The 27,413-nt window shown below is 39.1% G+C and overlaps 3 protein-coding genes and 1 pseudogene across 6 annotated transcripts; 3 read left to right on the plus strand and 1 right to left on the minus strand.

Annotated features, from left to right (window-relative positions):
• Positions 1-703: 703 nt before the first annotated feature.
• On the plus strand, positions 704-6,914 carry LOC149118847 (uncharacterized). Its single transcript, XM_089292099.1, has 6 exons — positions 704-975; positions 3,125-3,410; positions 3,614-3,969; positions 4,969-5,192; positions 5,596-5,889; positions 6,423-6,914. The coding sequence occupies exons 1-6, from the start codon at positions 704-706 to the stop codon at positions 6,476-6,478; spliced, it is 1,488 nt and encodes a 495-aa protein (XP_089148225.1). The 3' UTR covers positions 6,479-6,914.
• A 1,178-nt stretch (positions 6,915-8,092) lies between these two features.
• LOC110047004 (uncharacterized) lies at positions 8,093-13,565 on the plus strand. Of its 3 annotated transcripts, XM_089273749.1 has the most exons (8): positions 8,093-8,206; positions 9,412-9,459; positions 10,087-10,367; positions 10,609-10,861; positions 11,331-11,619; positions 12,257-12,369; positions 12,610-12,793; positions 13,236-13,565. In XM_089273749.1, exons 3-8 carry the CDS (start codon positions 10,087-10,089, stop codon positions 13,283-13,285), a joined length of 1,170 nt encoding a protein of 389 aa, XP_089129875.1. In that variant the 5' UTR covers positions 8,093-8,206; positions 9,412-9,459; the 3' UTR covers positions 13,286-13,565. The 3 variants fall into 3 exon arrangements, with proteins under 3 accessions (XP_089129875.1, XP_020608374.1, XP_089129872.1); XM_020752715.2 differs by lacking the exon at positions 9,412-9,459; XM_089273746.1 differs by lacking the exon at positions 8,093-8,206 and having other exon boundaries at positions 9,361-9,459.
• A 956-nt stretch (positions 13,566-14,521) lies between these two features.
• Positions 14,522-21,865, plus strand: LOC149118848 (uncharacterized). Of its 2 annotated transcripts, XM_089273723.1 has the most exons (7): positions 14,522-14,846; positions 16,521-16,801; positions 17,706-17,958; positions 18,241-18,559; positions 19,139-19,251; positions 20,073-20,256; positions 21,186-21,865. In XM_089273723.1, exons 2-7 carry the CDS (start codon positions 16,521-16,523, stop codon positions 21,245-21,247), a joined length of 1,212 nt encoding a protein of 403 aa, XP_089129849.1. In that variant the 5' UTR covers positions 14,522-14,846; the 3' UTR covers positions 21,248-21,865. The 2 variants fall into 2 exon arrangements, with proteins under 2 accessions (XP_089129849.1, XP_089129845.1); XM_089273719.1 differs by lacking the exon at positions 14,522-14,846 and having other exon boundaries at positions 16,449-16,801.
• A 3,534-nt stretch (positions 21,866-25,399) lies between these two features.
• Positions 25,400-26,639, minus strand: LOC149118849 (uncharacterized; annotated as a pseudogene).
• Positions 26,640-27,413: the final 774 nt, after the last annotated feature.

Below are 27,413 nucleotides of genomic sequence, written 5' to 3' on the forward strand. Positions count from 1 at the left end.
TGAAACGTTATATTTTTTTTGCATTTTGGATGGACAAAGGAATTTTAAGGCTTCCGTCATAAAATGCCAAATGTAGTTTGTTGCTCTGGCGTGATGTGACTTATTTTAGAAGTATTTTAGAAGTATTTTAGCAATTAGCTCAACTATAACGATACGAATGTACAAGGAACCATATACTGCAACGCATGTTGCGTAGTTGGTCGGGAAAAGAGCATAAACTGGCGGAGTATGACTAAATTTTCAAAAACATCTCTGTCCTCCACTGTACCTTGTACCCTGTACTGCTGGGGTATAACATTACATCTTTTGAAGCAAATGAACAAGTTGTGTATGAGATCTACAAACATCGGGAAAGGTTTACAAAACAGAAAAGATTTCCTTGGTTTTATCAAAACACGAGCAGAAGTTTGGGAGAACGAGAATCGCTGTGGGAACACAGGCGAGCGTTTTCATAGCATTACCCATTTAACTACCATTGTTTTCGCCGTTCTATGGGCGGGACGTGGAGGCACTCATTAAATCCTAGGGTCTCAGTACAACAAAAAAATCACCACAACTGTGTTACGAATTGAAATAAATATTAATAACTTTAATATAACCAACTTTGCAAGCAATAAATTAAATAACACAGTCTTTTTGAGTTAAAATGGTCTGCGGTGAATGTTAGTTTCAAGATTGTTTAGCGATTTGCATTTCGTTTCAGATGATTGAAGAGGCGATTAGAAAGTTTGCCTGGGAGAATTTCAGTCATAAATACTTTCCAGTCCTCCTAGGCGAAAGTGATAAAATACAACCCTTGGCACTGGTGGTCAAGAAACACCGTTCAATATTCAAAAGACCCCTTGCAAAATCAGAAATTGTAATCCTTGACGGATTCGACAGATATGCCGAGAACGGTGCACAGAAGGCAGTTTGTGAATCCATATCATCGAAGATGGAGAATGACATGGGTTCCAGGTATCCATTAGGAACTTTTTATTAAAATAGGCTATGACAATATATAGGTAGGTAGGTAGATAGGTAGGTAGGTAGGTAGGTAGGTAGGTAGGTAGGTAGGTAGGTAAAGTCTGCATGCGAGCCAAGTGGCCCACCAGGCAGGAGCTCATCCCGGTTTTTGTAACATGAAACGACTAGGAGTAATTTCTACTCCCCCCTGGATGGGATGCTAGTCCATCGCAGGGTTACCCCCAGCATTAAGTTCGGCGGTGGTACGCATATATACACCTGGGTGGAGAGAGGCACTGTGAGTAAAGCGTCTTGCCCAAGAACACAACACAATGTCCCCGGCAAGGACCACTCAATCTGAAGTCGAGCTCACTAACCATGAGGTCACCGCGCCTCCCACATATATAGGGGGGTATTAACAATTTACATAGATGATATTACATGCCCGCGCGTGGATACGAATTTTATCTTCGAGTGTTCAACTCGATATCTCACGAGTGAGCACAGCGAACGAACGAGATATTAAGTTGAACAAGAGAAGATAACATTCGTATCCACAAGCGGGCATGTAATATTCTGTTTATTATATAAACATACTAATGACAACGTTTTGACGATTTTCCGAAGATTTCTGACCACTTTTCACGTAGGGGCCAAACCACCCCCGTAATGTTTCACGAAGGCTATATTTGCTTGGTTTATATATTTCTGAACCAAGTTTGGCAGATGAGCTTTCTTTGTTCTCCAGTTTATTTTAATTTGGAAGTTGTGACAAAATGTCAGATTATGATGTCACCAAAACGTCCTATAATTTTTTGTAAAATCTGATGAAAAGATTATGTCATTGGAAAGGCCTTGACGTGAGGAGTAAAATGCCGGAAACCGTTTTTTGCTACGATGATTATTTTTCGAGATATGGTAAATTAAATATTTTTTTTGTTGTCCCCCCGGAATTTGCTTAACCATACTGTCCTTCTTAAGTCAGTCTCTCTGGTTTATTTTTTTCAGTTTTATTCTAGGAAGGCTAATAATCTAGAAAAATAGAAAGCTTGATGTTGTCAAAAATCATATGGTTTTAGAAATTTGATTTTCGGCTTTGTTAGGATGGTATTAACAGTTAAAAAACGGGTGACGTCACAGGTTATGACGTAGCAAAACTAATTTTAACGCAATAACACTAGAGGGATAATTTTTTATTCCGATTTTCCTCTTTATTTTTGCTTTAGTCATCTGGCACCTCACATGTGCAACATAGCTGCGTTTGCTGGAACAAAATTACGGCTCCAATTCGGGGATTTTTCTCAAGGGGGGGACCCCATATTTTGCAGAGTTATTTTTCATATTTAAAAATGCCATATTTCATTTAACTTTTGTGATATGGACAAAATTTTTTCAGGTTTCAACTCCCCTTGATGTGCTCTTTCGAACACATTGTAAAGAATATGCATATTAAAAACTTCAAAAGTGGCAAAAAAACATGACGTCATCACTGTGACGTCACAACTTTAACATTTACTGACATTTTTCACGTAAATATAATTAGCGATAGGTCTCCTGCTCATCTGCCAAGTTTGGTGCAGAAAGAGTCAATACTTTTCAAGTAATGCGAAATAATGTGAAATACCCAAGAACTGATGAAACATTTGGGGGGTGGTTTGGCCCCTACGTGTTTCGAAGCTATCCGGAGATTTTCCAAAATTGTTCCGAAGGCCAGACGTACGCTTGCGAACATGTTCCGAACATTTGCGAACATTTCCCGAAGATTGTCGAAGACGACCGAAGAATATCCGAAGATGTTTCGATCATACATCAACAAATTTAAGTGTAGTTAAAGGGACAAAAGAAAAATGTTATCAAAAAGGAATGATATCTTCACAGTGTGAAGAATAAAAATAGTATCTTCACTGCGCGTGATGAAGATATGATTTTTTAGTAAAAGGAAAAATCCTGGTATTTCACTGGTGTTTATATAATCAAAAATGGTAATTTCTGTCCTCACTAGACATTAGTGATATCGTCAATCCTGAACGGGATTCGAACCCATGACCTCTGCGATACCGGTGCAGCGCACCAGGCGAATCGTAGAGCTGAGGAGAACTGGAGTGGTACATTTTAACCCCCCTTCTCCTTTCTCTCGGAAAAAAGAAAGGAATGCGAGATTCGAATCGTATCATTAAAGCTCAAGTGCACATTCTCGTTTTTTCGAGCCCAGGGGAGACGAGTTTGGCATTGCATTGGCCAAATATGCAGGAGGAAATATCCAGTTGGATGATGAGGAGGGAGTCCTGGCACTCGGAAACTTGAGCCATAAATACATCGACGATCCGGATCTTCGTGGGATACTTGCAAATGCAGAGCTGGATGCCAGCAAAATGAATTCTTTTGCAGAAAGTGATAAATTGCTTCTCATTACTTCTATTATTTACAGCGAAAAGTTTGAACTGAAAGGGGAAAGAATGCATCAGGTAAACACCCAATTTTATCTCCGTTTATAGGGTACTATCTTGACTGGGAAAAGTCATCCGGTCATCTGAAGTTGATGCCGTTAAACAATGTCGTCCCATCAAAGCCAACTTTATTTCCAAATTCCAAGGAAAAAAGACTTCCGTCCATCCAAAAACGGTAGAGATTTTAAAAGAAAAGGTGTTTTCATTTATTTGATCTACAGACTGAAGAAGCCATGGAAGTGGGAAATCTTCCACAGTATTTGCAGTTTCTCAACCTAAACAAGACCTCGGCTATGAGGATTCATGCTAAGCACATGTACATTCCTCCAGATGCAGCGGCAAGGAACACAGAAGCACCCTTTCTCTTCAAGTGCTGCCGTGTCGGTTACAATAAAGAAACTAATCGACTGGAAATCTGCAAAGGAGAGTATGTCGGGAAAGTTGTAACTCTTCACAGAGCAGTGGATGCCCCATTCAGTGAGGAGGGCGCCGAGTATGACGACACTCCGGTAGAAACTACAGGTCAGACAGATTTACCAGGTAAATGTAACAGATACGTACGTAGAAACATGAAATAGTGATATTTACTGAAACGTCCTCCTCCAATCGATATATGTTTATAGAAAGGTTGGCTCTATCGTTAATATTGCGTAACACACACGCACAAAAAAAATCTTTAAGCCATAATCTCTAATTATCAGAGTCGTTTCCATGAAAAGAAAAACCACCACTAGTTCTTTTATCCATCTGGATGGCTGTGATGGGATCAGCCGCAGTTATTACTTATAAGTTTTCGGCAATATCTCGGGTATCAGTTCAAATCTCAGCAAATTTTTCAGCTATCAGTTAATTTTATAGATCTTATATCTCGTCCATCAGCTCGAAAACGAGCCTTTTTGCAGCAAATGGTTTTCCTATTGAATCGTAGACAAATGAATAACGTGATAAAAGAAATGGTCTTCCAAACTTCGTTTTGCATTTTTCTTTGTGGATGCTTTCGCCGATGCTTGATAAGGATATTAATGATACTTTCCTTGCACTTTGCATTTGGCCTCAAAGGTCAATGTGGTTACTGAAGCATGCGTAAACTCACAGCCCCGCAGTGGTACAAGGGAAGGCTGTCGATAGAACCCCTCCCCTAATTTTCGTTGAAACAACACATATCTAAATTGTTTTGCATTCACGTGAGTATAACTTTTTTGTTGGTATACACATGACGTCATTAAGCTATCTTGAATCCTCATTATTGTATTTCACTGTGTTCTCAGAACGTCAGAAAATTTAATGAAGAATTTATATTATGCAATTTATTTCATTTTTATGGCAACGCAACTTGAGCAAGCGAAATAAACAAGCAAAGAAACAAAAAAAGAACGACACAAAAAACGAAGACTTCTGTCAAAAATTACGAGATTTGGCTAGATGTGCATGTCAAAACTCGGTTGCTATGGCAATGCCATTTGACCCAGAACAATAGTTGACATGCCTAAAACTTGGCAAACAATGAATGAACAGCTACTGAAAGTCTCAGCATGACAGGGTAAATCTTCTTTTCAGGGTTCAGAAAAAAATAATCTCTAGGAGGGAGGGGGCTGTCCCATTGCTCGTACGAGGGTCAAGATACTGTAAGTTTTCTATTCTTTAATCAACCAGACTGTCTCACAGCCAAAGATATAGAGAAACTGGACAATATAACTAAAGTAGTGCTGTTAACGGAGAAGACGACAGCACAGCGTAAAGCTCGCGTGAGCAAGTATCTACATTGCGTAAGTTTCATGCAACTAATCAGCGCCTTCTCCTGTTAGTGGCCCGAACAGCAGTCAATTTGGGTTTTCTAGAATAGTTCGTTCTGTCTTTTGGTTGGTGTGTCTTTATTTTTCTGACTGCATGTTTGTTTGTGCGTCTGGTTGTCAGTCGCTGCGTGGACGAGTAGTTAGTCTAGTTAGGGCGCTGTCCCTGAAATGCGGAGATTGCGTTAGACTCCAGTTCGGTCCTTCAGTGGGTCAATCGGTCTGTTTGTCAATCGGTATTTTGATCTGTCTGTCTAACTGTCGATCTGCCATGTGTTTGTTTGTACGTCTTTCGTCTATCTTCTGATCTGTGCTCGACACAGTGCAATCACAATTACCCGTTATTTTCATGCATGGCCGTAACGTAATGATTCTCCCTAACAAAACGAGCTCACTTGGCTATCTCTAATGTGCTTATCGATCTGGCTTTCATAAGAATTGTTTCTCAGTAATCATTAATTATACTGGCATTCAATTTCTTTCCATAAAGATTTATAGACGACTAATTTTTTTTCCACAGTTTGAAGAAGGACTGATGACTGACATGAAACTCTTGAACCTTGACGAGCCAATGACATTGAAAGATTGCATGTGCTTTCCTGGAAAGTGTCTACCTCCTTGCGAAGAGGGTTCAACCGAGGTGGATCTGACATCTCTCCTAATAGCAGAAATTCAGGATTTTGCAATTGTCTTTAAAGTGCTTGATGGTAAGAACATATATATAATATCTCTTCCGCTGTTACGCAATCCCTTACATTCTATGCCTCCCTTGTGATCATGCGCGCATCCACTATATTCACTATATTGGTTATATGCTTGTCATAACATTAACAAACTATCTCGACTCGCCACGACAACGGAAAATTCACTAATTATTTATACAAAGGGTTTACTGAGCAGTAGACTGGCTGTGTGAGCCTGGAGAACTTGAGTTAAGACTGCTAACTTTTCAAACAGTTTATTTTTCCAGTGTCACGCTGTCTAGTACATGCCGTTTTGAGATCCGATAGTAACAGACAAATTGGATGACTAAGTTCTCACGAGATTCGTAGTTTAAATATAAATTCATTTTCCAATAGGCTTGATCATCAGCGTCGTCCTCACACTTGCTTAATTAAACTCCCTGTTTCTACTTCTTCATCGTCAGACTGGCTTGTGATATTTTAGGAAAAAATTAGCTCCTGTCCCGGTTCCAGGGAACTCTAAAGAGTTACTCATGTTTTTCAACTGTATCCAACAGAGTTACCTGATGAACAGTGGAGCGAAATGGAGACTTTGGCAGCCTGCCCCGATTAAAGGAAATGTGGCCTAACTCGTAGAACTAATTCATTTTGTTTTTTTTTAGATCGTTTGTCAATGAACGACGTACAATTGTATTATCGTTGTTGATACTCTTAAAGTAACAAGGAGGAAGACTAGACTGATTTTCAATATAAGCATGCATATCTGAACTTGAATTTCCGAAATGTAATGATATTTCAAAAGTATAGTGTAAAGACAAAATTGCTGATTGTTAGAAGAATCCTGAAAGTGCCGATCATGTAGATGTAAAGAAATAAAAATGGTTTCACTTCAATTAAACGATCCCGGCAAGTTTCTCGAGAGGTAAAGGGGATTTGCACTTTATTGACACGGGTCTTCTCTGGTTGAGCTGTCCTCTCTGATCTTTAGCAAATTAACACGCTGGGCACCGGCGGGTCAAATGACTGTGGAGGATCAAACATCTTTGTAGAATACTGTCCCAAACACTTTTACGCCACTCTATAACTGATTAGCAAAGCATTTGATATTACTATTAAGATATTCAACCTTCGAGAATCAACGCCTGAATAGGAACTTCATTGGTGGGCCTAGGCAAGGCCAGTCGACAAACCCAAACATGACCAGCGATGGAAGCTTTTGTTCCACGGAAAAAAGACAAACAATTCAACTTGGGGGCAAAAACTTTACTGTAGAGAAAAATGTTCGTAGTTATAATTTTGAACCTGCTTAATTAATATCCACTTGAATTTACGCCCAACACTGTTTATAACTGGCCTTAGCCATATTGGTAAGGGATTTTTGGTTTGGGGCGAGTGGTGCACTGCAGCTGGTCGATCGTCCCCACGTTAGGTCGCGTGACCCGTGTAAAAGAGATTCGCACATAGTGGAAAGTTTCAGAATTGAAGTCCACCGTGAAAATCAATCGACGAGTATTGTTTCGTTGCACCCATGTTACAGCTTGCGATTTCCACGGCTTTATTGAATCTTTTTTCTGAAACCATCTCCACAAGAATCTTCCCGTTGTACGGACTAGGTAACTACTACGATCGGTGAGGAAAACAACTTCAAATAAGAAGGCCAGAGTCGCTCGGCTGGGCCTCCTCGTTGATATATTGGGCAGAAAAATGTTTCTCTGGCCAATCAGCGGGAAGGAATTCAAACTCTTCTGGAACTGGTTCGGTAAGGGTAAGTGCCCAGGGGCTCTCGCACTTTTGATGTAAAATTTCGCCCGAAAAACCTTTTGCCCGGAAATATCGTATCGTCCCAAAGTAGCTGCCCCAGGGTCTCCGAAGATGTCTACCAAGTTACCCCCTAAATCCTGAACAACTAGTGACCTTTAAAAATTAGCAGTGGTACACGTAAAAGGCATTTTAAGCTAAACGATACTCGCTAATTTGACTCTCTGTTTTATCGCCTTTTAAGGAAAATAAACTAACTTTACAAAATGATGGAAATAGACTATTAATACAACTGTCCATTCAGATCTTGGAAAACTACCTTTCGCGGTGATTTTTTAATAAGTTTACTTACTTTCTAGTTCAGTGCGTGCAAACAATACTACCAGAACGAGGCTGGCGTGGATATTTTAACAACGTTTCATTAATTTATAATGTGCTTTATTATGTACATTTGACAGAAACTGAAAAACAGGAAAGAGTGCTCATAATTGTGACAGAAAATAAGAAATCCGCTCTCATCCATGACGTGAATATTTATTTCACCTTTTTGTGGCCAAGCTCCACCTTTATATTCAAGAAGAAAGTAAGTTGCCGTTTAAGTGTTGTTTAGTTATTAGTACTAAACCTTACGGTTTTAACCAAATGAATACTTAACTTCTTATTGTCAACATTTATCAAACGAAGAGAAGTGTGCAGTGATAGATGGTTTAGTTTCATAAACGTACTTCTTGCACAAATGAATCGAAGACAAACCTTTTCTAAATTAAATTCTTCATTTCACTTTAAACTACTCCAAGCTAATCCACCATAAATCTTGGAGTCACCGCCATCTAGTGGCTAATCCAGACCTGCCGCTGGGATGGTGAGGTCTTATTCCTCTTTCATTCTGTTGTTTATATAATAAGTTAAAACCTCAAAGATAGCGCCATTGCATTTAGTCTGGGGTACACGGTCCCTATTTTTCCTTATTAGAGGTTTTTGGGTTTGTCCTGCTTTGGCACATGTAGGATGTTATTCGATGTATCTTTTATCCACTTTGTTGTAACCTTATTGTATCAATTAAAACATATGTTGGCCCTGGCTGACCAACGCGCCCATGCCTCATAACCTTTGAGTAAGTTCCGTTGTGCGCGTAGTGAAGACAAAATCAGATTTATCAAAAATTCGTATTTTGTTTTGGATTCGAAACAGGGAAAACCCGGGAGCTAACGGTCAGCAGCGGAAGATCGAAGCTAAATGTCTTTCAGTGAACGGAAGCCAATACTTGAATCAAACATAATAAAGACATTTTGCTACATAACTGACAAAGATGAAATGATTTGGCGATCGTTTTAAAGATAAACGTCGTCCAGAATCCCCCTAACCTAACAAACCTTGTTTTTGTCCTAAATAAATATTTTTACAATAACTGCGAAATTCTTGCGCGCTCATTGGCTAACTTTCATTGTCAATAAGCGGACGTACAGGCGCATGAATTTATAGTCTATGCAATGTTGACGCGACGAGCGAGAGCGGACAAGTCGACAATTTGTTATTGTAAAAAACAAACGCTCTGTTTTTGTTAAAAACTAGCGGGTAAGAACATTGTTTATTTATTCACCAGACTTCCGTTGCTTCAACGCGCTCAGTTTTGCTTTCATGTTATGTGATGACGAGTTTCTATTTTCATGGTTAAGAATTCTATTTTATTATTGTTCTTACTATACCGGAAGTTATCAGTTCTTTTACCATGTCATGGATATCTATGGTCTTCAGTATAATTTCAGTTTTCATTCGTCAATCTACAAGGTTTATGGTACCATACGTTCAAGCAGCTAAGCCAGCCGGGAGTTCACGGTACGTTTTCCAAACCACCTAGCTATTTTCATTCTATATATCGACTGAGAAGGCAGCCAATGGTTTATAGTTGCCAGCCTTTAGGCAGTTCGCCTGACACAAAGAGAATTGCGGATGTTCATTTGTCACCTTTAGATGAAGAGCAAAATTTTTTTGTCAGGGTTCTTGTCTATGAATATCTGCCACATCTGGACAATAATTAGGTTCAGTGCTCGACTACATGAATCGTGATCTCGACACACCACTCCTTCCGTGAAATACTGGGTTTCGTAAATTAAGCTGTCTTAGCTTTTCGCCTCCTTATATCCACGAACTCAGTTCTTTCAGTATTAATGTCTGTTGCGAAGTAGTGAAGAAAAGGGACTGAGCTTTCGTGACACATTATATTCATTGTAGTCTATAGATCTAAGAACTATACCAAAAACCGCACCGAGGTACTCAGTGACAAAAGCTGGGCAGGACAACGTGTGTTTTTCGGTTTTACTCCAAAGCTATTCTATCAACAGGCCGTGCTGAATTCACACAAATGTAACTCTTACCGTCATGCGGTGACTTACCTCTGTTATCTCTATTAGACTGCTATAATATAGGAATTCCCGATAACGTTTATCCCCGTTTTGTTTTCAGATGATTGCAGACTCACTTCGAAGATTTGCTCAGGAGAACTTTAGCGACAAGTACTTACCAGTCCTCCACGGTGAAACAGGCAATGTCAAGCCTTTGGCACTTGTAGTCAAACAACGTCGGTCGATATGGAAGCGTCCTTTTGCAAAATTGGAAATGGTAATTCTTGCAGGACTTGAGAGATATGTGGAGAGTGGCGGAGAAGAAGCATTCCTTGAATCCGTTAGGTCCAAAATCACAAAAGAAGAGTTCTTAAAGACACAAAAAGTTGGCATGGGGTCAAGGTATGCATCAAGTGGCAATTAAATTCAAATCCATCTTTTATTTGCTACACTTCCTATCCGAATAAAATTCATACATCGCTTGAACTACTGTTCAAGCTTTATATATTATGGTGGTTAACCTCCAAATAGAGTTACTGAACCAGAATGTACACATTGCATCCTGTAGCTGGGAAAGGTGAAGTGTTGTTCACAGAACGTAATGTATCGACTAACGCACAGTTCTTGTTTTCCTCAAACCCAGTTCTCATGAGCTCCGCGTAGAGATAGGAGGACATGTAACCGAGGGAACGTTCAAATCAAGTGATGAGCAGGGAGTCCTGAAGCTTGGCAACTTAAGTCAGGACTACATTTCAGACCCAGATCTCCGCACTGTACTGGCTAATGCAGAACTGGATGCCAAAAGAATGAAGGATTTTGAGGATCAAGAGCTACTTCTTGCAACGTCTGTGATTTACAGCGATAAATTTGTGCTTAGAGGGAAAAGAAAGCGTCAGGTATTAATTTTGTCCAACATATGTTGTGTTTCGAATTCTAAAAATTGTATTAGCAAAGTTGCTCTTCTGATTTGTATTTTTTGGGTTCCCATACCTCCTTTAAATACTTTGTTTGTATCTTCATTTTTGGCGTAGTGCAAAACCCAGACTGCAGTTTGGATTGTTTTCGTTTAAATAATGTTTCGATAGCTTCTTTGACAGAGAGAGCCATTGGTATAAGGATATGAGAGTGCCAAAAAAGCTTATCTTACTCTCGTGGACAGCCCTTATTTTCATTTCCTATGAAAGCATCTTCAAAACGTACCTCTAAAAACTGTATCCGGGGAAGAACTGGGTACCAAGTCTAAAAATAATTTGACAGTGACTACATTGGAAATAATTATTGACTCTCTAAACCCTTCATCTTCTCATACATTGCAGCAAAACTACCATTATTGTATCAAGCCCTTTTCACTCGCTTGCATTATAGGTGGAGATGCCGCCGTTTGTCCAGATTCTACTACCACATCTGAAAGCGCATTGTAAGGGGACGTACATTCCCCCAGAAGTGGCATCAAGAACTTTACGAGCGCCATTTCTCTTCAAGTGTTGCCGCGTTGGCTACAATAAAGAAGTCAATCGACTGGAAATCCGCAAAGGAGAGTACGTGGGTAAGACTGTTACAGCGGATTTGGACCACTCAACCAAAATGCAAGATGCTGAGTATAGCGACTCACTGCCAGTAGAGATATATACGGATGAAGATGACGATTTGTCAGGTCAGAGAAACAGATGTATAATTGCCATAGAAACCTAGATTAAAGAGCTGCCTTCTGACTTTAATGACAGTTTTTTCTCATTCCCTCAATAAATGGGCTCAGTAAACGTCTGAGGGTTATTTCTTTTTGAAAGTTTTGATAGAGTAAGCTTTGAGCGAAGGCAATTGCTTTGTAGGCTTTACAGGTATTTTCATCTTCCTCAAAAATAGCTAGCATTACCTCTGTTCTTGCTCTCGCGTTACTTTGTCGAACTCGTTGCTAATGGGAAGAGAGCATGAAGAATAATCAGATCACATTCCAGATAAGAAACTCCAGGATGGGCTAGAAATAGTCAATCCTGTAAAAAACAATTGCCCGCGTGGACAACCCGAGCGTCTTTACTGGTATTTTCATCCCCCACAAAAATATTTACACGTCGCAACTGGTAACATTTTCGTGAAAGGAAAGGGTGCCATGTGTAAAAATAACTTGAAACAGATTTTTATTGAGACTAGGACCTATATGGAGGATTATTTCTCTTATCGTTCATCCTCTCTTGCAAAAGTTCATTGCTTTTTAGGAAAAAAAAGTAGGAAACTGTTATAGTGATTTATGTCTAATGTTGTTTTTCACAAGTGTTTTTTATCTTATTGACTAGATTCTTTGACTGCCGAAGATATTGTTAAACTGGACATTATCAAAAAAGAAGTGCTGCTTGCGGAAAGGACTTTAGAACGACGTAAAGCGCGAGTTAACAAATATCTACAGTGGGTTAGTGAAGTTGGAAGATGTTAGAGGGTTTCATGCATTATAACAAAGAAAACACACATCGCTAACTACATTCCACAAAGTAATTGTTCACCTATTAAACGGCCCAGCACTAGATTATTTTCTTATAAATAGTTTTCAAGAACTACATCAGGAGGCAATTGGTTATTTTTCTGTGTTGTAAGGCAAGCAAATTATTCTTCAAGCCTTTATATGCTAAAAAGAAGACATCTTTTTCAACAGTTTGAACGGGTATTGACCACAGACCAAAAGGAGCTGTTGCTTGATGAGCCATTGACTTCAGAAGACTGCAAGTTTCTAAAAAGCATCGCCCTTCCTTTCTCCAAGAATTCTACTAAGCTTGATCTGTCATCTTTCACGAAGGAAGACATTCAGGGATATGGAATTGTCTTTAAAGTGCTAAGTGGTATGAACTTGATCTCTGTCTAGCCTTGTCTTATCCACCACATATGTTTCTGTTTATTTTGGTTCGATGCCCCCATGCATTTAAAAGGGTTATTTACCTCAGTAAACAAGCGATAATCAGTTAAGAGTTCTATGCATCCAGCCCATTGTGAAGATAAGCCCTTTCTTGTTTCAACAACGGAGCGGGGAGTGGGGAAATTTTGGGCCTTTAGTACCAACGTTTTTCGGCAAAAATTGACATTTGTGCCGCGCTGTCCCATTCGCAACTGGCTTACGACATGTTACAGTTTCTCCACACTTATTCCTTTATTGCCATCCAGGGGTTCTCAAGGAGAAAATGAAAGGTTGGCTTGTTCAAACCACTAGTGGTGGCTTCAAAACTAGATTTGGCCGTGGCATTGTTAGGAGAAAATGACTTGCAGATCACTGTTTTGTCCCAACAGAGTTACCAGATGAGCAATGGAGTGAACTGGAGACGACTTTGGATGAGTAAACTGAACAAGCTGGTTACAGACAGAACCATTCCAAATGTGGTGTTTGAAGGATAACGTTTTCTTAATTAATGCCTTCCTTACTTCTTTGTTACTTAATGAAATTCGATTGCATTAATTGTGACCCATGGGTCGTTAAAAATGTCGTTAGATTATCAAGGTATTAGGAATAATTTCACAAGCAGCAATATATATCAAGCTGCAATTATAGGTCTTTAAAACTCCGAAAAAGTCGTAAAGAAGAGGTGCATTCGCAGTTAAATAAAGGTATTCTCTTACTGATTTATATATTGTTATTGATTTTCCATACTTTATTAAGCGGACCAGAATCAAGAGTTATGATGAATATTTATGCTCTTTTATCGAGCCGACCCCTAGTGTAAAACAGCTCAATGACATTTTTAATAGCTTTTTAATCTAGTCACAATGCCCTCATTAACGACGCATGCCCTTATCAACGAAGGGTGAGAGGCAGTTAGGGTGTGAAAATTGCATCCCCGACTTTTGCATATGGGAGGGCCCCCGTGGGGAGGGGGCTGAATACTCCAACGAAAATGAAGAGGGACTGGGACCCACACTCTCCCCTGCCTTTTCACAGCTGATTGTGTGGAATCTCCAAGTGTACAGGAGGAAAACAACGTTTACTTTGTGTACATAGCGTCCTATTGTGTAATTACATTACCTCCCAGAGCACACGGTCTCGATCTTCACGATACTGAAGCAGTCACGCTCGCGTTATGCGCTACGGACACGCGTTACATATTCTACAATTGCAGTTTGAATTATTATCTAGTTTTAATTTCTGCTGTTAATGCTTTGTTTTCGGCACGTAATTCTTTCTCTTTATTTCGCTTTCTTCCGAAACCAAAATAGCTGACGGAGATACAAGCATGTGATTCGTAACTCTTGGAGAGTTCAGAAATAGCAATTGCACGTATTCTAGTCTTCATCGCAGGCGCAAGAAGTGATGATACAATTTCTCCTGGTCCGCTATCGTGACCTTGCTAAAATTATGTACATATTTAAAAAAATACCCGAAGCTTGGCGAACTGGACGTTACCTTCAGCCTTGCCCTGGTCGACTGTATTAATTCGACGACCTTCCGCTATTATCTGCTTTCGGTTTAAGAAACACTGAAAAAATAATAATAACAATAAGCCAAAATGCATACGAAGTATTTATACTTTTGGTTTCGTAAAGGACACATGTCACGGCAGCGGAAAAAGACAACAATACTTTTTCCCTCAACTATCAAACCTTGACGGATTGACACAAGCATTCGTGGTAGTTTTCGATTGCAAGGGATTTCTATTTAAATACGGCGACGAATGCCTATTACAGTCTAGTCCCAACGAACTGGATTTTAATGATGACGTCCTTATCTAGCAAACGTCATTTCAAGAAACCGAAAGAAGCACTGATAGCGGATGTACCAAGAATATTCTTGGAGAAGACACGACGACTCGCTTCGTTTCCTCGCTAAGCAAAAGTTGACTGAACTTATCTTGAGTTAATTGGTTAAAGCAAGGTCGACCCAAGCAACACGTCGTGCCCGATTTTACGGTATGACAATTCCATGGTTTTCCTAGCTATCTTCCTGTTATAAATGTATTTAATTATAATGTAGCAGGCTTTTTATTGAGTTGTCAGTGCAGAGAGCTTAGAGCTCAATCACAGTAGTTTTACGTACAGTTATTTCAACCTGAAAACAGTAGTTTCTATAAAGATAGAAAAAGACCTAAAGAGATAAAAATAAACCATAAAAGAACACGAGGATGAATACGATTCATACGAAGTTAAAACAACCAAACGCAACTTAAAAATTTCAGCTAAACTTTTCGAGAAGCGCAAAACCGTGACACTGAGCTCCTTTAAGATTTGTCTTCCTCTGATGGTGCTCATAAGATGGAGATTTAACCTTCGTGTGCAAGAAAACCCCGATCATTTTCAATGTAGTATACAATTTAGTAATTTTTTGAAGGAAAAAAGAAACGTTCCTTCACATAAACTAAAACGCCGACCTAAATAACATCTTTGTAAATCCTCAAAACTGAACGCGCATTTTTGGCATATTCTATTCACGGCGTTTTACTTTTTTTAAATATTAATTATTTTTCATTTTGAAATGTCGAAGAAATTTTAGGGCTTCGGTAATAAGATATTTGAGTGAAATTCCGTTCTGTGGTGTGATGTGATATATTCTTAGCAATTTGTTCGGCCTATTTCCGGTATTCAACTAGTTCGTTACTAATACACAAGTCACCATACGTTGGAAAATTCTGAACTAAACGCAGCGTGGTTTGTCGGGAAAAAGTATATACCCCGGCAAATTATAACAAAACCCTCGAAAATTTTCCGTCGTACTTGGAATTGAAACCCTCTAGTTTTCCATCCATCTTTTAATTTAAGCGGGGATTGGAAGCCTTGTGGAGGACGACAACACTATAAATATTGAACTGGACTTACTTGCTTTAACATGCCACTGGGATCCCCACGCAATAAGTAATCTTTTCAGATAGGCCCTTTGGTGTTGTGATTGATATGAAAAAATAAAGTTAGAAGAGCTGCCTGTCACATCCGCGTTTCACTTGTCACGCATGCCGTGATGTGACCAGACTCACGGTGATGAACATTTTTGCTTTGTACCAGTACATTGTCTGGGTGTGTTTACCGGAGGATGCTGTTGCTAATGAGAAATTTTCTGTAAATTTGCTCATCGTGTACTAAATTAAATTCAATGATCAACCGTTAAATGAGAAAGACAAGTTTCTATTTCATTAGAATTCCCCACAAGCATCACGCTGGTTAAAACATCGCATCTGATCGAAACAAATAAGTTGTATATTAGATCTGCCAACACCATGCCTATTTACGAAATAGAAAATGGCATTCATTAAGTCTATGAAACTGTATAAACCTTCCTAGAGTAAAGTTAGAAATATTGGCAGGGGAAGATTTCATTTCATTTCTGCTGTTAGTAGGAGCAAGGTTATGCATTCTCCCAAGATGATGATTTTAGAAGCGATATAATTCGGCTTCATTTTATTGATTCCATGCTGGGAAGGCCTAGTGCATCAAAAAATCTCTAGAACTTTGTTACGAAATACATAAAAAAGAGTTTGATCGCTAACTCTGCCAACAGTAGATCAAAGGACGACAGGACATTTTGTTTATGTTTAAATGATCTTTGGCGAATGGGATATTCAATACTATTTTTCGATTTGCTTTTGTTTTCAGATGATTGAAGACGCGATTCGAAAGTTTGCCCAGGAGAATTTTAGTCATAAATATTTCCCAGTCCTCCACGGCGAAACTGATAAAATACAACCCTTGGCACTGGTGGTCAGGCAGCATAGGCCACTATGGAAAAGACCTTTTGCAAAATCGGAAATTGTAATCCTCGCAGGATTCGAGAGATATGTCGACGAAGCTGTACAGGAGACAGTTTGTGAATCCATCACACCAAATATAAGAGATGAAGAGCTGTCAATGAAACAGAAGGTTGACATGGGTGCCAGGTACCATTAGGAACACTCTTAATCAAAATAAGCTATCGCAATAGCCGAGTAACAACTTGCAAAATGGTATTTTCTGTCCTCATTGGACTGATTAATGATGTAATGAACGTTGCAAATTGTGTACAAAAAATCCAGACCAGATCCTTCCTTAAAGCCAAATACAATAAAACTGAAGCCACTTAAGTAAGCACGTAAATAAAAGATGACAGGTATGGAGGTATGGAGAAAGGAGACAATGGCAATGTATCATACGATAAGTAATCCGGCCTAAGAATCTCTTGTAACATGTTACAATAATTAAAAGCTGTCTAAAATGTAACCTGACAATTAATACATTTAAAGGGGGACGAAAAATGGAGGGGTATATCTCAACCCTCACATTCTTTTTTTTTTTTTTTCTTATAAGAATATTGTTTTTCCGGCCGAAGTATTCTTATTTTTCTGCTGATTTTAGGCTGAAATTATTCTTGTGAATATTCTTAGATTATAGCGTATGACATATACCTGTTTTCGAGTGGGTTTAGGGTATGGATGGTGTTAAAGTAATTTTGGAGCCAGCTTGCAGGCATTAAACCTAACATCACACTCAAAACTTCTTGCAAAAATGTTATTAACATCGAGCATACGGCTAGTGCTGTTTTTTTTTTTTTTTTTTTTTTTTCCGCTAGTTTTGCCGTTTAGAGCCAGAAAGGAAGAATTTTATTAACTTTAGTTAAAAGCACATAATTGTATTGTATTTGTAAATTTTTAGCATACAGAATTGTATCCTTCTTAAAAATCTCAGCCTCGGGTTTATAGTTAAAACATTCTTAAAATTTCGCAAAGGATGAGGGATTCGAGGGAGATGGTCATAAAATTGCAGCATTATAGCTCAATTGCCCATTCGTTTTTTTCTCAAACCCAGCAACCATGAGTTTGACGTGGATGTCGCAGGATTTGCAGGAGGAACTATTAAGTTATGCGACAACCAAGGCGTCCTAACACTCGGAAAATTGAGCCAAAAGTACATTGACGATCCAGATCTTCGTGGGATACTGGCAAATGCAGAGCTGGATGCCAACAAAATGAAGTCTTTTGCAGAATGTGATAAATTGCTCCTCATAACGTCTGTTATTTACAGCGAAAAATTTGAACTGAAAGGGGAAAGAATGCATCAGGTAAAAACCGAATTTTATCTTCGTAAAAAAAGGAATATTTGTTAACGTCATTACATTACAAAAAACGGGAAGTCGTTATAAAACGTACATGACCTGATTTCAATAAGCCTTTATCAAAACATGCCTACTGTTACCTCATCGGTATTTTTTCTTTTGAGTCTAGTTTGGCATTGCAATTAATAGTAAATATACATTCAAAATAGCCTTACTTTAAATCGCGCAGTTTTAAGTGGGAGAGAAATTTGATAATTTTTGTAGACTTGTCATTTATTTGATTTACAGAGAGAAATGGCAGCCGAAGTGAGAAATCTTCCGCCGTCACTGCAGTTCCTCAACGTAAACAGGAACTCAGCTCTGAGGATTCGTGCTACGGATACCTATTTTCCTCCAGATGCGGCGGCGAGGAACTCACAAGCACCCTTCCTCTTCAAGTGCTGCCGCGTTGATTACAATAAAGAAACTAATCGCCTGGAAATCAGAAAAGGAGAGTATGTCGGGAAAGTTGTAACTCATCGCAGAGACTGGGATGCCACATGCAGTGAGGAAGATCCTGAGTATGACGACATTCCAGTAGAAACTACAGACCAGACAGATTTACCAGGTAGATGAAACAGATATGTAATCATAGAATACTAATATATTTACAGAAATGTTCTCTTCCAATGGTGCAAGGGAGTAGATGTTTACGTTCCATTTGGACTTATGTACATTGTTTTACGTTCATAAGATTGTCCTCGGTCCGCTGTACAAGATGGTCTATGTTTCAATGGTCATGAGGTCATTATATTAGTTTTCTTGGATTTCACAATCTTTTCAGAAAGTTAGAAAAATTTACGTGAATTGATGGGAAATTAACCAGAAACAATAACAGAATGTAAAAAGGTGCTAATTCTGCAAGAAATTAAACGGAAGAAATGAGCAATTCTGTCAAAAAGGCCGAAACTTGGCCTGAGGTGTATGCCAAATTTTGGTTGCCATTCCAGTGTCAAGTGACGTGGAAGGACAGTCAACAAAATTCAAAATCTTGCCAAGGGATAAATAAACAGCTGCTGAACGTTCCTGCATTATAGACGAAATCCTCTTTTCAGAATTCTGAAAATCCTCTGGGGAGGGGAGGGGTGGCAACCGCTGTACGTCCGAGGATAAGGTACTGTAAATTTTATTTTCTTTTATCAACCAGACTATTTCACAACCAAAGATATAGACAAACTGGAAAATATAACTAGAGTGGTGCTGTTACCTGAGAAGACTACAGCACGACGTAAAGCCCGCGTCAGCAAGTACCTGCACTGGGTAAGTGAATCAAATTCGCTGAATTCAAAAACCGAGAAACTGAAAAAGAAGCAAATTTAAAGCCTTTCATGCAACTAATCAGCTCCTAATCCTGTCAGTGCCCTAAATGGTAGCCAGTTTTAGCAGTCAGCTCCCTCTGTCTATGTTTATCTGTCTGTCTGGTTGTCGGTCGCCGCGTTGCCGAGCCTGTTTGGGCGCTAGACCTGAAAAATCTGAGAGTCGCGGTAGACACGAGTTCAACCCCTCGGCCATACCTGTAAATAGTCAAATGGTCTGCTTCCTCCAGCTCCAGTTGGGTTTTGAACTAAGTTTTGTTTAATGTAAATTACAGTAGAACCCCTATCAAGCGGCCACCTATAAAATGGCCACCCCTATTAGGCGGCTAGTAATCAAAGCCCCGATGAGGGCTTTTCTATTGTTTTTATCTCTATTAAACGGCCAACCCCTTTTAGGCGGCCACTATTCATTTCCCCGAGGGTGGCCGTTTAATAGGGGTTGAACTGTATTTGTTTCTAATGTTTAATTGCTCTTCCACACTTGCCTAGCTTTGTGCTATACACAGACAAGATAACTAAAGGATTTACTTTGGTCGGTCAGTCGCTCTGTTTGTCAATCGATCTGGACACAGTGTTATAATGCATAATCTGATTCTCACTGACAAAACGAACCCACATGGTTATCTGTCAAATGTGCTTGATTAACAACTTTTCGTTTTGGCTCTCACGGCAATTGTTTCTTAGAAATCGATAATTATAAAAGTATTCAGAGATCATTCCTTTCTGTGAAGACGATCACTTAAACATCGACTGTTTTTTGTATAGTTTGAAAAAGCATTGATGACTGACGAAAAAGATTTGACGCTTGACGAAACGATGACATTGGAAGACTGTGCTTTCCTGGTAAGCGTCTACCTTCCTTGCAAATTGGATTCAAACGTGCTGGATCTGACATCTCTCTCAACAGCAGAAATTCAGGATTTTGCCATTGCCTTCAAAGTGCTGGATGGTAAGAACATATATACAACATAGTTTCGCTTCGTAACTCCGAACATTATTTCCCTCCTTCATGATCCTACAGGGATTCACTGCAATTATTAACTATGCTTGTAATAAAATGAGTAAATTATTATTGGATTGTATCCGTTTCTTCTAAAAATAATAACATATATACAAACTGCTTTTCCATTTACGGTGTTATTAGCTTTGGACACTCGTGGTTCCCAACGGGGCAGAGCACCGTCCATTTGCGTACGTTTATAAACTGGTTTTTAGTAATCTCGAGCTCTTGGGATATCAGTGTTATGAATTATTGCAACCATAACAAAGATTGACCTTTCTGCAAATGTTTCATAACCGTATTCAAAAGAATATGATAATGACATTTTTTTCTTTTGCTGGAGTCATATGAAATGTTATGTACTGAAAAACTTTAGCAATATGTGTTAAGGTGAATTAATCAACATGACACGAGCGTGGGACAAAGAAAAATTCTGAGTCCCCGACAGGAATCAAACCCATGACCTCCCGAACACCGGGCGGGCGCCCCACCCACTGGGCCACGAGAACTCATGGAGAGCAAGGTCATTAAACTGAGTTCATATATGACAGGTGTCCTGCATACTGCTAGGATCAACGCTATCGAAGTCATCGTGAGCAGTGATAAGTTAATAAAGATGGTGAATTTTAAGCTCGGTAATGAAATGTGAAGGTGAATTAATCAACATGACCCGAGCGTGTCATGTTGATTAATTCACCTTCATATTTAATTACCGAGCTTAAAATTCACCATCTTTATTAACTATCCTTTAGCAATATGTCCTACTAAAGGTTCTTTGCTCTATTGTTTGTTTACGGACTGCCAAATAACTGCTGCCGGGTTACTGTGAATTACTGTGAATTAAAGAGTTCTTTGTATTTGTTAACTGTATCCAACAGATTTATCTGATGAACAGTGGAGAGAATTGGAGATGCCTTTTGCTGCTGACCCTGAGCACTAAGGAAAGGCTTGGTTAAGAACTAAGCCTATCTCGTATTCATCTCCTTACAGTCTGCATCGTTTTTAATTCAGCTCATTAGCATACGGTTTTGCGCACAGAAGGAGCCATGTTAGATAAGAATTGACTACAAATGGTTAACGAGCTACTGAAACTTAGTACCTGATGAAATTTCTAGCTCTTTGGGTGTAACATACAAAATTGTCTTTTAAGAATTGCAAAATTTTTTGGGTGGCAAAAGCGCCAATGAGTTCATACTTTGAGTTAAGAAAAAAAACAAAACAAAACAAAACAAAAAAAGAACACGACGTACAAAAGTATTCAGTACATCGGGCTCAAATTCCTTGTCAGAGGGAATAGTGCTATGACCGTGCAATATTTAGAACTGATTTTTGTTTCGATTCATTGCAAACTATGTGCATGCGCATGCTAATGAGACAAATATTGTCAACCAGGTTCAACTATAACTGTACTAATTCAATTTGTTAAATTTCAACTTGTTACAGTATACTGTTGTTTTTCTCAAGGCGTTAGTTCGCTTTGTTTCCAAATCATTAATGTAATTGTAAAGAACGTTTGTTATGAAAGTGAAATAAAACAAATCTTTTACCAAGTCTGGAACTATATTGTTTTGTTGTTGTTGTTGTTGTTGTTGTTGTTGTTTTGTGGTATTTGTTAGTGGACATGTTTATAGGTAAGGTCGAGTTATGCAACTTATGCATTGAATGCGGGTTACAATTTAGCTGAACCAGAAACCCATAAAAATATGCAACCTCACAATACCTCAAACTCTAATACTCTCCTACTACTGTTTTTCAATATAATCGAACAATAAATCCATCACTGAATCGGTCCACCCATCGATCAACCAAGCAAGCAAGCAAGCAACCGGCCATCCTGCGAGCCAAACAGGCAGCCACTTTAACATCCCACCTGCCTCCCTAACCAATCATAAAGATATGAGAAACGTAAATTCACTTACATTCAAGATTAGTCAAGCAATATACCGCTATACATATCTATAAACTTAGATCGGCGAGAGAACGTGAGAAAACTGTGAGAACGTGAAAAAAACTGTGAGAACGCGAGAAAAGCTTGCAATTTACGAGTCGCTAGGCGAGTGATTTACAAACTTTTCTCGTGTTCTCCCAACATCCCAAGTGGGTTTATTGCGTCGATAAACACACAGAAATATGAGCGACCTTCCGCTTTTATGACTGATATTACTATGGAAAATGTAAGTTAAAGAGCCCGAGGAAAAGTAATTGTACTCTTGTGATCAAGTTACTTATTTTCAAGAGAATCATGAGATGGCGTGGGCAAACCAATAGCGGGTAAAAGAATTGAAGCAACGAATCAGCTCCTTACAGAAGAATGCACAGAAAAAGCGACCAAAACTTTTAGCGCTATAAACGTTTTAAGAAGGGAAGGGAAAAGGCCTATCAGTGAAAGGTCCTCAACCGATACGCAATTGGAAATACCAGATTATAATTCACGTTCGTACGTTTTCGGTATCCACGCCATCTCTTTGGAACTCTTTTCCAAAGGATATACTATTATGTGAGACTTAAGATTGTTTTAAAAAACAGTCGAAAACGTATCTTTTTCGACAGGCGTATGCCAATCTTTTGTAGTTATTTTAAATAGTACTTCAATACTTTGATTAAGAACTTTTAATTTTTATACCAGTGATGAACTTGTAAATTTTGTCTCATTTTTTAAAATAAATTATCATCATCATTATTATCGTTATTGTTATTATTATTATTACTATTATTATTATTATTATTACTATTATTATTATTAAATAGTTTTTAAATTTATTCCAAATACTTTGACAGAGAAATGCAGGAGTTCGTGGCGCCGGAATCAGTCATGGTGAAAGAAAAAACACTGTACGAGAACTTTTTGCAAGTAGTACGAACTTCAAGTACCTGGCGATTAGATTTAACGAGAACTTGCAATAGTTTTGCAAATTGAATAATGGTTTTTCAGAAACGTTGTTAATGGAATTTATTCCGAATTTATCTACTTTCATGTATGTTGAAGACTTTGAATTAGTTATTCTTCTCTATATTGCTAAATGCAAACCATTGCGAGCTCGAATGGCTGAATTAAATCTACTCGAAAGAATCCTTTCCTGCATCTAGGAGTTCTCGTTACACGTTCATGGTTTATCACTGTTTTGACTAGAAACAAAGGCGCTAATATGAATACATCTGTTCCTTCTTGTCTCGTCCTGTCCTGTCCTTTTTCTAGACAGTTCTGTAGAGAAGTGACAAGCACCCAATCCACCGCCTTTTAATCCTCGCCTGCTTCTTGCTGACAATTTTTAGTGCCTAAAGATGTCTTCTACCTTTTACCTTTTCAATTTGAAGTCGAAAAGCTTCATTCAGTCATATGCATCCAATCAAGCATTTATTTATATATATGTTTTTTTTATTTAAAAGCTGTCAGTTAATTGAGGTCTACCAAGATTGCCAACCTGGCAGTAAGTCAGAGAAAAGTTAACATGATTAGCTACTTTGATTAGCGTGACAGTAGACAGGTTCAGTATTTTGCTTCACTATAAGTCTAAACGAAACACATTTCCTATTTTTTTAAAACTGACATTCTTTTACGCAAAGAAAAAGTTGCTCGGTACAAATGGGTATTCACTACTAAGTGCTGGTTTCAAAAGGTTTTTATTTGTAATTACTCCAATATAAAAACTATTTTGTGGTTATGGTAGAAAAATATTTTAATACAAAAAAGGTTTTCAAATAAGCAGTCAGATGGCAGATACTTCAGAGAGTTCCCTCGCTCTCCGCGACGTCTGGTACATCTACATCTTTTTCTTGCACACCGCGACCTGCAATAAGTGCCCCTCAGTTCACAGGTTTTGGCACTAGGGGAGCAACTCAGGAACAGACACCTCTCGATCAAGAGGTCCTGCAGAAGGTTCCCCAGCAGTTCATGGCACAGTTCCCTCCTGGACAAGACATTCAGTAGGCACGATTTTGCAGTGCAGATCACAAGCTTGCAGTTCCCTCGAATACAAGTCATCGTGCACTTTTCCTCTGCATAACATCTTAACTGACATTTTCCTTGAAAGTTAAAGTATTGAAAGTCAGGTTGTCATAAGATTTAAAGGTACAAACGTAACTTTTCCATGTAGACGGATGACTGACATTCAAGAACTGATGTATGTCTAGGTACGCTTCAACTTGTGTACATTCACATTCTCTATCCCGTCTCGACAAACTTTCGTATCATTAAAGGGGCCGTCGACACATTTACTTGTTGCTTGCGGATAGAGCGAGTCCATTTAATTTCTGGACGTCAAAGCGAGGATTTGAGCTAAGTAGGAGTTGGAATGCCGTCGGCTAGCAGATAAGGCCTTTGAAAACATGACAACCTTTCCAGGTCTTGTACCGACGATCCTGGTTCTCTCTTCTGAACACCGTGGTGGAAAATCAACGACATGAATAAGACAACAAAGAATAGTGGATGTTTCAAAAGATAGGTGCAAGCTTTGTTTGATCGGTAAAATGATTTCTTCACCTGACTCCTGAACGCAAGTTTTTGTTTTTACTTTTGCACGATTTAAAAAATCATTTAACAAGACCTGGTGTACTTTCTGCCCTTAAACCGATTAAGTGTAACAATGTTTCTGCCATCGTATTCTTCGTTTAAAAGCACGAAGAACTTTTATTTCCTTTTACTTTGTACTATAACGTACTATGTAAGGTACCGAAAAACGTGTGACAAGTATCTTTAAATAAAAGTTCCCCTTTTCCCAGAAACATTTGAAAGTAAAAACTGAAATGATGAAAAATTATTTTAAAAAGAAGCCTCCTTTACCTTTATTGCAGTTCTGCACACAGGAAGTGTAATTGGGACGTCTCGGACATGTGAGCCTGCAACCACGTTGTGGTCTAACACACTTCTGAAAGGGATTGGATGGATTACGCGGAGTAGTTGGCTGAGGATTTGTAGGTGGTACTGTGTAAGTGCAGTGCTGGGTGGTCTGATAGTTTTGTACGGTCCAACTGTGCATCTCAAGTTGCAGGTTTTCGAGTTTGAGGGACACTTTGAAGTGTATCGTCCACCCCTACAACTTGCTTTACAGTGCTCCCCTTTGCAGTCCATTTCGCACCTTTCACCAGTGCACGACAAATCGCATATTTTCGCGGTACACAGAATGGGCTTGCAGCTTCCTCCAGTACATGTCATATCACATCTGTCAGACGAATGGCAGTGAAAGGGCAACTACCACCGGTGCAAATCTGTTCGCACTGATTGTAGTTGGAGCTTCTTGGACAAGTTAATTTGCAGCCACCTGCACACATCTTTGAATGTGCGGACCGGGCGGTACGGTGGCTGAATTGTAAGTGTTGTTGGTTTGATTGTTGGTTTGATAGTTTTGCAGGGCCCACCTGTGCAGTTTAGAACACAGGTTTTCGCGTTTGGGCAACATTTCAGAGTGCATCTTCCACCCGAACAACTGAACTGACAGTGTTCTCCTCTGCCGTCCATCTCGCACCCTCTACAAGTACACGACAAATCACAGGTTTTCGCAGTACACAGAATGGGCTTGCAATTCCCTCTGGTGCACATGATCTTACACCTATCGGTCGAATGGCAAGTCACGGGACAGTTACCACCAGTACAAGCGGCTTTACAAAGTTCTCCTCTGCATTTTATCGCGCAGCCTCCACCAGTGCAGGACAAATCGCAGGTTGTTGAGTCACACATAATAGGTTTGCAGTTTCCTCCGGTGCAACTCAAGTCACATATGCCAGATGCATGACAGGTTAAAGGACACCTACCACTAAAGCAAAGCTGATTGCATCGATAGTAGCTGGAGCTTCTTGGACATGTACAACCAGCAACTGGATAGCATGTCTGAGAGTGAAAACGAGGTCGTAAAGTGGGCCGGACAGTGAGGGCTGTAGTTTCTGTAGATGGTGTTGGTCAAACGGTATTGCACGGTCCAACGGTGCATCTCAGGTTGCATGTTTTTGCGTTTGCGGAGCGCTTAAGAATACATCTACCACCAGTACAACTGGCTTTGCAATGCTCTCCTTTGCAGTCCATTTCACAGCCTCCACTAGTGCACGACAAATCGCACATCCTTGCGGTGCACGGAATAGGCTTGCAACTTCCCCCTGTGCAAGAGAAGTGGCACTTTTCGGCGGCATGACATATCAGGTTGCAGTTTCCTCCGGTAAGAATCTGCTTGCATGAATTATATAAAGGGCTCTTTGGGCAGGCTAATTTACAACCACGCCCAGCACACCTTTGCGTCTGTAAAGAAACTGTTGGTTGGAAGTTGCACGAGACAACAACAACAAGGAGCATCGCAGAAAACCTACGGGGAGTGTTCCAACTCATCCTTGACCTCACTTTTAAATCTAAATTAAAATAAAAATTTATACAAAATGTAAATTGAGGAACGAAAAGAAAGATTGATTGATAAAGATTCGTTATAAATGAAATAGCAAGACCAGTTCTTCGTGTCTGTCTTCAAAGGAGGCCTTTTTAGCACTTTTTCACTAAAATAAAAGGGTAGTCACGTTCAACTGCTACTAACGCTACCTAAGGAGAAATGTTGATTACAACTAACTACTTATGCAGTGGATATTCTCATCAATTAAAATAGTATAAATAGCAACTCCATAATAACCATTTATACTATAAAAGATAAAAATTTTAATGATGAGCCATACAAATTCTTAAAGCAATTCAATTACCTATTTAGGAAAACAAGACAGTAGAAGGGGAAACGGACGTCAAGCGTGAATACTCCAGTCCCACTATTCTATTACGTCCTTACAAGTCACAGTTTTCAATTCTCACTGTTCTTATAAAAACAGAAAAAATCTTGTGGTTTTTCCCTTTTTCTTAGTTAATTATTATATTTTAAATTCTGCGCCCTAATTTTTCACGCGCCTAGCCCGCACGAAAGACATTTGCAAAATTACAAGAGGGAGTGGTAACCGACAGTAGGGTCGGGACGCCCAGCATACCGGCTGTCATTCAGATGAATCTTCCTCCCACTAAATCAGTTGGTAACCTCTACACGTGTTATATATATAATAGCAATGTTGACTGACCCGAGAATACGTATTTTAGCGACTTGCCTAAATTTAAAACAACAAATTAAAAATACTAATGCAAAATCAAA

The sequence above is a fragment of the Orbicella faveolata genome, unplaced genomic scaffold (assembly GCF_042242905.1).
Source record: "Orbicella faveolata isolate gen_17 unplaced genomic scaffold, um_ofav_v1 contig_1, whole genome shotgun sequence".
Classification (NCBI taxonomy): Eukaryota; Metazoa; Cnidaria; class Anthozoa; order Scleractinia; family Merulinidae; genus Orbicella; species Orbicella faveolata.